Below are 10,969 nucleotides of genomic sequence, written 5' to 3'. Positions count from 1 at the left end.
TAACACTTGTAGCCACTATGAGCTCCTGGGCATAACAGAAAGGCTGTTTGAATTAAGCAAAGGATCATTTTCCTGTTTAGTAGTCTTGCTTGAAGTACAATGAAGCATCTGACTCAAACTTTGGACGGTTACTTAATTTTCCTATAGTGAAACAAAAGCATCTACATGCAGTTTGAGTCTTGCATTGAATAATCAAATCATTATATTCATACCACTGCAGTGTATACAACCAAACCATTAGAGCAAAAATGTTTATTTCACCAGGGCAGACGTTCATTGTTGTTGACAATAAAAAGATTTGTTAGAAGAGAAAAAGGGGAATCGTTCCTCAACTCATTGCTGATTTCATACATGATGCAGTTTACAAAAAAAAACATAAAACTGTCATCATGATAGAAAATTAAACATTTTTCTTCGTGAACTTTTTTGGTGTCCAGAAACAGGCACTCAATACAGTCTTGCCCTTATTAGATATAAATGTATGAGACAGAACTAAAATGACATAAAAACTAAAACAGATAATATATACACTCTCCACTAATTCAGTCATCTTCTTCCTCATCCTTGACCTTCTTTTTTTTCTTCTTTTTCTTCTTTTCTGATGACTGGAGAGAGAGAGAACACAAGTGAGCACAGCGAATATTCAACAATAAAAACAAACACTGGAAAATGTGTCAAGTCTCTCATATCGCATTCACACCAAGAACAAAGTGAATTTTTGGCCGGTGATGTAATTGCAATAAACAGATCAAAATGATGCCAAAATAACTACATAATGATGTTGATCTGTAAAAAGTCTGAATTCATGCTGTCAGGTCTGTCCGCGACACGTCGAGCAAACAACTTTTAAAATGCTTGTTTTCTGAATGGGGTTTGTATCGATCAGTGCCAGGCTATGCATTGACTTTGTATGTAATCGCGCCATGCGAAGAGTTTGCTTCGCTCTTGGTGTGAATGCGCCTTAAGGAATAGTGTTTTCCAAACAGATTCTTACCTCTGTTACGGCTACCTCTTCCTCTTCGTCCTTTGCTTCCTCGGGTTCCTCCTCTTTCTTGTCCTTCTTTTTCTTCCTCTTTTTCTTGGGAGGCTCCTCTGCTGCTGCGGATGTTTCTGGTTCTTCTACAAAACATACAGAAAAAAAAAACTTGAGCATCATAAAATCCATTTAGCCACAAGATTAGATTTGTCCCATTCAACCTACCTTCCGTTACTGGTTCCTTTTTAGTTTTTTTGGATTTGACCACCGGTGTTACGGGCTCTTCGGCCTCCTCCTCCTCCTCCACCTCCTCAAACTTCCTCTTCTTTGAGGTGGACGGAATAGTAGAATCGCCGGATGGATCGTATTGTTTCACCTCACTGTGGAGGAACAAGTGGGTATTTAACACCTTTCATATTTACACGTGGAAATCTTTGGAGAGGGGCCGTTTGCAAGTATTCACCTCTTGTGCTGGTATTTGTCTGCCTTTGCCATTGCTTTGCCGGTTCCACTGATTCTTCGGATCTGAGAAGGAAACATGGAGACAAGATCAGATGACCAGTAGAGAAAGAGCCCAGAGTAGATATCAGATACATAAACACTGAACCTATTAAACCAGCATGGCAAAAATGAAATGAGGAAATGATCTGGGCCAATATGGGAAAAACTAAGAAATAGATTCTTGGTAAAAAAGTAAGATTTGGAAGCTTTGTATAAAGAAGCTGGAATTAACTTTTAGTAACGTCTAGGTGTGATTCTTCAGACCTGGTATCTCTAACTAGCTTTGTTTTAGGGTGTGCCAAACTAGCCATTATACAAATGTGTTACTTGGTGACATCAGCATGTCACAGAAAGAAAAGACGGGATTCGAGCAAGGCGTTTTAGGCCGTTCAGGAGCAGTGTTTCTCCCTTTGGACTTTGAAACTTTGCAGATCTTTTACATGCACAAATAACTAATATAACACACTAAAGGAAAGGGAAAAAGCATAATAGGTCCTCTTTAAGTATATTTAAGAGTGGTATTTATGATACTGAAAATGGTAAATATCTCTTTTGTAGCTGTACTTACTCCCTTCTCCTCCAGCTGGCGCAGCCGGGCCTCCAGTTTGGCTCGGTTCTCTGCTCCCATGTCTGAGTTCGTGTCCTCTCCCAGGGCATCGTAGCGAATAGCCAGGGCTGCTTTAGCTGCCAGCATTCTGGAGATCTGGACAGAAATAAACAGAGCCCATGTTTAATTTCTAACCACCAGACTGTGATGATAATAGTCCAGTTACGAGTCCTTACCTTGCCCTTATTCTTGGCGCTGGTCTGGCCCACGAGGGAGGCGTGGTAGATGAGGCCGTACTTGGGCGTGTCTTTGCGGGTCTTCAGGGCTCTAAACAGAGCCTTCTCTGCTCCCAGGATCTGCACCGTTGATGCCGGATGCTTCGCCAGATTCAGAAGGGAACCTTAAATAACACAGCATCAAGTAAATACGATACTCTCGCCCGTTACCTGTTCATCGGGCCTTCTAACACAAGCTCAGATGAGGTAGTGACTTAAAAGCATCAGTCATAATCAGGAAAGCGACATGTTGTCGTCATCATCACCGCTTGGGCTGGTTCTCACAAAGTCCTTCTCTGTGTCTTACCGGCATGTGAGATGAGACGGGCGCCGACCAGCTCTCCCACCATTACTGTCAGGTTGGGAGCGATCGCCATCATGCGGTTCTTCAGGTAGTCGTACAGCTGAGTGCGGTATTCTGAAATCTCAATCACCTGTGGAAAAGAAAGATGTGTATTACATCTGCCAGCAGATAATAAGTCAAAGCAGGAGCCGTGAACTGACAGTTCAGATGAGGTAGTGACTGAAAACCCACATGATTTGTTTCAGGGTAAAGACAACTGTCGTCATCATCACAACTGTCGCTTGAGCTCTCCGATATTCAAAGAATATTCTATGTACGAACCTGATCGCACAGGTGCCCGATGTTGCCAATGTCCTGTTCCGACACTTCTGTTCCCATGGAGATCTCGGCGGCCAGTTTGACCTCTGCCTCGATTTCCTCGGGGAGGAGGTCCGACAGATCGGAGCCGGCCACGTTTGTGCGATCGCCTGGAGACACATGGAGACGTTACTTAGCAATACAGTCACTGATGCTTTTATGCAGGTACCGTACTGCTGCTATGCAGGAAATGCATATGAAATCCATACTAGGGACTAAAAGCACCTCAGCCTCTGATGAATCATTCTAATCTCTATTATTCCAAGCATCCTAACTTTGCAGAAGTGCAAAACTAAATCACTGGAATACCCATTTAAATAGCATTTTACAAAATAACTATTATTTATTAACTATTATTATTTTACCAATTTTGCGGACAGCTTTGCAGTAGACCAAGTTGTCGGTGATGACCTTCCCCAGCTCGGGAAAGTGCCAGCCGTACCACTCTCTGCAGCGCATGATGTAGTTGTTGAGCTCCTTATCGAGGTCGTCCAGAAGAGCTGAAGAGACAAAAATAAATACTCAGTCAGACTGCATATTTAATTACACAACAACCGACATTAGTCATCACTATAGCTGACTGTGATAGGATTTCTGATACTCCATGGATCGAAAAAATTATCTATTCATTGAGAAAATAAGAATTACTTAATCTTAAATCATAAAAAATACAACTTACAGATGGCCTGCACAATCATAGTGTCCACTTTGTCTGGGCTGAACTTCAGCTTGTAGCGGGATAAACTGGAGAACACAGAGAAAAGAGGAGTTATTTCATGTGGCAAACTACTTTAGATCTTCCTGTGCCTGCGGAGAGACGGTTGCCGCAGTCGCGTTCACGCCAACGCCGCATCTATGTGCCGTCTACCTGTGAGCTAATCCGAGGGACATGGCGCTGATCTCCCTGGGAGGAAGTCCGGTGATGAGGCTCTCCATCTGGCCCCGGATGCATCTCATCAGCTCGAACACGGTGGAGTTGTGGACACAGCTCAGGTCCAGCTTTTCCTGAAAACCAGAGACTGTTAGAGACATATATAACGCTTAACTACTGAATGATAAACGTAAATATATAATACACTTACTTTAATAACCCCGCCGAGTTTTGCATCGCTGATGGCCAGCTGCTCGTGAGCGTCCTTGGCGACGACTTTCTTCAGGATTTTCTTCAAACTCTTGCCGATTTTTCCCTCGGTAAGAGCAGTGGCAGCTGAGTGGGAGAGGATAGGAACATGGCATTAAAGGTACAGTGTGTAGGATTTGGCGGCATCTGGTGGTGTGGTTGCAGGTTGCAACCAACTAAATACCCCTCCGCTCACTCCTCCCTTCCCAAGACTGCGGTAACGTGACCCGCCCCGTGAGTGCAAAACCGTGGTAACGCTGTTCTGCTAATAGACCCCCCAAAATGTTACACAGTTCACCCAGAAAACAGTCAATGGAATATGCCTGAGGGGGAATTGCAGTGAACGTCTAACCGAATACTGTGTAGTACCTCACGTTTTTACCTCATAGTTAACACATCACTGACCACAGATCTCAGGTGTATATTAGTGCACAAAGACGTGTGTCATTACCTGCTAAGGCCTCTGTTGTGTCCTGGAACTTCTCAAAGAGCTTCAGCTTCACACTGGCAAAAAAAACAAAAAAAAACATTCTTCATTTAATTCACATGATGGCAACTAGGTAATTCCATGATTTCACCTTCAACATGGGGCCGCACAATTGATTGAATAAATTAAAAAAAATTAAGTGTTACCCCCCCTTTTTTTTTAATCAAAGCAAATATTTAAATAGAAATACAATAATTTTTTAATAATTTATATTGTGTTTTATGCAACCACCCACAATAGATGACAATAACAATGTAAAAGGATAACATTTAGAATTTTTGACGGTTGTAATGCAGCACAACATGGAAGTGAAAGCAGCACTCTATGTATTTAAATGTGACACTTACACTTTGTTCGCCTTTTCGGGAGTTTCAAACTCCTTATACAGGCTGTCGACCTGTTGCAGCTTGGATTCATCAAGGACCTGAAATATAACAGAAAGCTCTGTTAGTTGTCATTAAAATAAGATCTGAGCAGCACTGACTGAATAAATAAAATTCAAATAATTATGAATTATTAATAATAACAATAAATATATATATAAAATATTAAAATAATAAAAATAAATTGACTTGACACTGACTTTACTTGTGCACCCAGTAAAAGCAACACTCCTTGTAAATTAGTTGTCATTAAAATAAGGTCTGGGCAGCACTGACTGAATAAATAAATAAAATAAAATAATTATTAATTGTTATTAATAATAACAAAAATATGTATATATATATATATATATATATATATGTTAAAATAATAATAAAAAAAATCGACTTGACACCGACTTTACCTGTGTACCCAGTAAAACCAACACTTTCTGTAGATGTATTTATAGAGGTGGGTACATTTTCCTTTGATTATACAACAGAATGAATATTTACTAAATTATTATATTACATGCATGTGAGAGTGAGTTAGATGTGCATGCGAGTGTGAGTTCAACATGCACACGTGGTTGCAGGGCCTTCACAACGTGCATCAGCCTGAGCATTGGCTAAAACACTCATATACGAGCTAAACATATAAAGTAGCCTGTTTAACATGCCTGAGTACAAAAAAAACATTAATTGTGTTAACTTTCAGTAACATTACATTAAAGTGAAGCAGCACGAGATGCAGGCAGCTATCATGGGGAGCTAACCTAAGCTAGCTCATGTAGCTAACAGGTTATTTCTGTAGATAAATGTGAGTAAATAGATACATACTTTGAATATCGCGTATCCAGCGGCGGTCTCGAACAACACCAACATGTTGGCAGCAGGTTGCTTTACTTTACTAAAGCTTTACAATGCTCTCTAAGTGGAGAGACTGTTCTCTGAAGCCTCCTCCACGCTGCTGCTGCTGCCGCTCTCTGACTCTGACTGGAACACACGTGGTGAGAGAGAGAGAGACGCAGAGACCGGAAACTGATGGGTTGCCATGTCCGTTCAGTCAAAACCCCCCGATATCACAAATCTTCTTAGTTCTTGTTCTTCTTTGGTGTTTATTGGTGGTTGGCAAACCAGCTTGGAGGTGCATTACCTCCACCATCTGGACTACTGGAGTGTGGAGCAGGAGATTGGCAGAAAAAAAATAATAGTAATAATAATAATAATAACAATAAAATAAAATTAATAATTATTAAAGAAAATAACAATAATAATAATAATAATAATAATTAAATTCTCTCCATTATTCCTGTTAACCTTAAGTAATTAATTAGAAGATTGTGTACTTTCTTAGATGTCTTTCCTATCAGATTCCCCATTGTAATATTTCCATCATCTACTCCTGATAGCAATTCCCTTCTTTCTTTGTCATCATTTTTTTTATTATTATTTCAAAATTACAGTATACACAGTAACAGCAGAAAACATTAAAAACATTTACATACAAAAGAAGCAGAGTGAAAACATAAACAAAGAGCTGTGCCAAACATAAAAAGGACAACAGAAATGAAACAAAACCAACATAAAATTAAAAAAAACACAACAAAAATAAATAAATAAATAGATAATAATGAAAAAAAGACCACACGAGAGTATGACAATAATTTCACTTAAAAACTTTAAAGATATTGCATACATTCATTGTTTTCATTGCTTTTTTGTTTTGTGCGGAAGAAATTGTTGACAGATATAATTCCATTTCTTTCATAAATACAAAGAAATTAGGCTTTTTTTTTGGTAAATTTACACTTGTGAATGTGGAACTTTATTTTATTTTATTTTTAATTTTGTTTCTGCACAATCCCCTGTTTCACACTCCAGTCCAGAGGGTGGTGGTAATGCACCTCTAAGATGGTTTGCCAACCTCCAATAAACACCAAAGAAGAGGAAGAAGGAAGTGACGAACGTGTATAAATTAGAGCAAAACATGCACATGTGAGAGCTGCATGGTGGAGAAGAAAACCCACGTTTACTTCACATATACTAGAGTATAAGTGTGGAAGTATGAGTGAACCTGGACTTTATCCTCCTCCCGACTTCTGTTGTCCTCCTCCCAACATCTTCCAGCCTCTCCTCCAGCAGCAGCAGCATCAGTCCGGCTCCAGCAGCTTCCAGCCGGGCATGTGGAACTGGACGGAGACCTCCACGGAGCCCAGCTGGGACTACAGAGGCCAGGCTGAAGGGTATCATGGGTCTGGTCTCCCATCAGGACGAGGACACTATGACCTGAAGCGTCCACATGGTGAGTAGCCTATATACAGTTTACTATTAATGATGATCAAACCACAAATGCTATCTTGCATGAGAATTTACTGTACAAAGATATGTCACACAAAGATATTCACTGTACAAAGATAGATGACACAAAGATATTCACTGTACAAAGATAGATGACACAAAGATATTCACTGTACAAAGATAGATGACACAAAGATATTCACTGTACAAAGATATATGAGACAAAGATATTCACTGTACAAAGATAGATGACACAAAGATATTCACTGTACAAAGATATATGAGACAAAGATATTCACTGTACAAAGATATATGAGACAAAGATATTCACTGTACAAAGATATATGAGACAAAGATATTCACTGTACAAAGATAGATGACACAAAGATATTCACTGTACAAAGATAGATGACACAAAGATATTCACTGTACAAAGATAGATGACACAAAGATATTAACTGTACAAAGATATATGAGACAAAGATATTCACTGTACAAAGATAGATGACACAAAGATATTCACTGTACAAAGATAGATGACACAAAGATATTAACTGTACAAAGATATATGAGACAAAGATATTCACTGTACAAAGATAGATGACAAAGATATTCACTGTACAAAGATAGATGACACAAAGATATTCACTGTACAAAGATAGATGAGACAAAGATATTCACTGTACAAAGATAGATGACACAAAGATATTCACTGTACAAAGATAGATGACACAAAGATATTCACTTTACACTGTGTGTTTTGCTGTCATGCATCTAACTTCAGCCTTGTCTTCAGGTCAAAACTTTGATCGTAAATGGCATCAAGGTGGACATCGAGGTGGAAGACAGCATTATGGAGCTCCCAACAATCATGTGAAAAAGGTACCTATCTGTGGAAACTATACATTGTTTATATATAGATGGACAACGCTTCTCCACTTCCTCCCAATGTACAAAAGTGAAGCTAATGTGTGAACTGATGTGTCTATAATCCACAGCAGAGAAATAAGAAAGAACCAGAGTATTCCTATTTTTGTGACACCTGTGACCGGGGCTTCAAAATCCAAGAAAAGTACGACGAACATGTTTCTCAACATGTCAAGGTAATTTGATATATCTATCAAGTATGTTGTGCTTTATTTCATGTCATTTATGGAAATCAGCATTCACACTGATGACCTCCATCAAACCTCTTTCGTAGTGTGCTGTGCCTGACTGCAGCTTCATGGCTCATGAGAAAATCGTCAGCATCCACTGGAATAATGTAGGTAAAACAACTCGCTGTGTGTCTGAAACTTATGCTCTCAGTAGTTTCCTCTGCTGATGTCATTCTTTTTATGTCCTGACTGCAGACCCATGCACCGGGCGCTAAAAGAATCAAGCTGGACACACCAGACGAGATTGCAAAATGGAGAGAGGAGAGGCGCAGGTCAGTATTCATTGTGTGAATGCTTTTCAATTGAGTTCAGATTGTTGTATATTCATAGATGTTGCCTATGATGTTAACTTGAGCTTTAATTCGTCTTTCCAGAAACTTTCCAACTCTTCAGAATATCGACAAGAAGATCAAAGTGATGGAGGCGCGGGAGGAGACGGGAGCCGTTCTAAAGACAGCTCAGTTTGGGTGAATGCACAAATTTCTTATTTTCTTTTTTATTGCAAACAAAAACGAGTATATTTGGACTCATTTGTTTTGAGGCCTGAGCTAATCTGATCTAAATCTAAACCTTTATATATTGTTTTCACAGGCGAATGAGAGGCAGAGGACGAGGACGGGGTCGAGGTCGTGGCTGGGATAACAGAGGGTTCCACGGGCGACACCCTCACCCATCAGACAGCAGCGTTACAGAGAGACCTCCACAACTCAACCAGCCCAGCAGGGACGGGGATCCACTGGGAGCGCTGGCCAGCAGTGATCATGGTGAGGGACTCATCTGACCACAGTATTCAAACAAGACTCTCACATCTGTGTCGTCTGGGACTGATTCAAACTACTGTTGGTTTGATATTGCCTATGTTGTAACATTAACTGTAATGGTAACTTGATATGTATTTCAATGTGCTTCCAGACTCGGACCGAGAGGACCCAGCTCCTGAGTCCAGGACTGGTGGCCTGGTTGTGGCCCCTAAACAGATGAGCTCAGCTCTGGGCTCCCTGGTGGCCAACTACGGCTCCATGAGTGAGAGTGATGAGGAACCAGAGGGTGAGTTTGACCCCATCCTCAACCTGCTACAGATCAGAATGGGTTTTATATTATCTTATCTTTATCTATATTGTCGGTAGGTTGGTTTTATAGATTGGGAAACACTTAAAATATATTATTATTCTCTTTCCTTGTGTTTCAGCTACCCCTATTCAGAGAGCCAGAGACCTTGTGCAAGAAAACCAGGCTCTCCTAAACACAACACCACTAAACTCTCATGAAAGAGGACCTTCCAGAGGCCCGGAAACCTCTCCACAGATTGCAGAGGCTCACAAAGACGCCCGCCATAACTGTGCCCATCACACACCTAACGGCAGAAGAGGAAGAGGAAGATGGGGAAGAGGAGGCAGGGGTGGTAGAGGAGGACACCAAGATACACCGCAGACATGTCGTCCCACTCTACTTGAGATGGTAAGATTATACAAGCACATTTCACAGGAGTTTGCATATTCTCCGCGTGTTAGTGTGGGTTTGCTCCGGGTGCTCCTGTTTCCTCCCACAGTCCAAAGACATGCAGGTTAGGTTCATTTTTGACTCTCTGTAAATTGAGCTTTTCTATGTTCTTTCCCTCTGTTTAGTTGCTGGCCCAAGATATCCGCCATGAGAGGAACGTCCTCCTGCAGTGTGTGCGCTACGTTGTCCGTAACAACTTCTTTGGCCTGGAGAGCAGACCTCAGGACCAGAAGGGGTTAAAGGATAAAGTCACACCAGCAGCTGTAGAGCATGAAGGGAGGCAGGAAGAACCATTAGAGGGCGCCAGGGCTGTGCCTCGGTCTACCTCTCTGGGTAGTGGAGAGAGAAGTTCAGCTGAAGTTAGTCATCAGGAGGATTTAGAAACAAATAAAGCTGTTGTGGTTGACCAGGACTTGTGTTCAGAACCATCCAAGGATCCTCCTGTGGACTCTGAGCAGGCTGCAGGGTGTTTCATCCAGAACGCTGCGGAGACAACAGTCAAAGACTGCAACGGCCTCTCTCTGACGGGCACAGATACAATCAGATCTACCTCTAATATTTATGATGATGAAATATGGGAGAGCCCTGGTGCTGTTATGATTTAGCAAATGACTAAAATGACATTTTGTCTTCCAGAGGTTGATACTCTGAAAATTGTTAGTTTTCAAGGACTTGATTATTTTTGATGTGATGTTAGTTTGACTAACAACATCCCGTTATATTTTTGTAACATACTTTATACTGAAGAACAATTTTTTTTTTTTCTTGTGAAATAAATAAATAAACTCTATTGATCATTTTACAGTGTACAAATGAATTATGGATGTATGTTTATGATTTGCTGTGTTGTACAGGGTGTAGCTAGAATTGGAAAGGAAATCCATGTTAATTATACACTTAATAAAAATGTAATTTGTAAATTGATAGTTAATTCAACTAATTAATAGTAATGCTATAATTGCTATAATGCTATAATTTGTTATTTTAACAGTTTATTACCGCAAAATTTTTATATACTACATATATACATATTTGTTAATCTAGGGCATCAAATTACCTTCCCTGTTTTCTTCTGATCTAGA

The 10,969-nt window shown here is 40.3% G+C and overlaps 2 protein-coding genes and 2 non-coding genes across 4 annotated transcripts; 1 reads left to right on the top strand and 3 right to left on the bottom strand.

The window, feature by feature from the left end:
• Positions 1 to 237: 237 nt before the first annotated feature.
• On the bottom strand, positions 238 to 5,950 carry nop58 (NOP58 ribonucleoprotein homolog (yeast)). Its single transcript, XM_074626558.1, has 15 exons — positions 5,770 to 5,950; positions 4,915 to 4,991; positions 4,532 to 4,584; positions 4,043 to 4,167; positions 3,829 to 3,965; positions 3,640 to 3,704; positions 3,326 to 3,460; positions 2,925 to 3,070; positions 2,607 to 2,733; positions 2,261 to 2,424; positions 2,046 to 2,180; positions 1,440 to 1,501; positions 1,202 to 1,356; positions 995 to 1,119; positions 238 to 605 (listed from the first exon to the last, which is right to left on the bottom strand). Exons 1-15 carry the CDS (start codon positions 5,812 to 5,814, stop codon positions 543 to 545), a joined length of 1,614 nt encoding a protein of 537 aa, XP_074482659.1. The 5' UTR covers positions 5,815 to 5,950; the 3' UTR covers positions 238 to 542.
• LOC141763343 (small nucleolar RNA SNORD11B) lies at positions 2,491 to 2,573 on the bottom strand. Its single transcript, XR_012593076.1, has one exon. It is a non-coding gene; the product is annotated as a small nucleolar RNA SNORD11B (small nucleolar RNA).
• LOC141763341 (small nucleolar RNA SNORD11B) lies at positions 2,800 to 2,883 on the bottom strand. The gene has a single exon (XR_012593075.1). It is a non-coding gene; the product is annotated as a small nucleolar RNA SNORD11B (small nucleolar RNA).
• Positions 5,951 to 6,946: 996 nt separating the features above from the next.
• nufip1 (nuclear FMR1 interacting protein 1) lies at positions 6,947 to 10,687 on the top strand. Its single transcript, XM_074627132.1, has 10 exons — positions 6,947 to 7,234; positions 8,027 to 8,112; positions 8,229 to 8,333; positions 8,432 to 8,494; positions 8,583 to 8,659; positions 8,762 to 8,854; positions 8,979 to 9,151; positions 9,300 to 9,434; positions 9,577 to 9,845; positions 10,013 to 10,687. The coding sequence occupies exons 1-10, from the start codon at positions 6,997 to 6,999 to the stop codon at positions 10,490 to 10,492; spliced, it is 1,719 nt and encodes a 572-aa protein (XP_074483233.1). The 5' UTR covers positions 6,947 to 6,996; the 3' UTR covers positions 10,493 to 10,687.
• Positions 10,688 to 10,969: the final 282 nt, after the last annotated feature.

This window comes from Sebastes fasciatus, chromosome 24, assembly GCF_043250625.1.
Source record: "Sebastes fasciatus isolate fSebFas1 chromosome 24, fSebFas1.pri, whole genome shotgun sequence".
Taxonomy (NCBI): Eukaryota; Metazoa; Chordata; class Actinopteri; order Perciformes; family Sebastidae; genus Sebastes; species Sebastes fasciatus.
The sequence above is the reverse complement of the archived record's forward strand: the minus strand, read 5'-3'. Positions and strand labels throughout refer to the sequence as shown.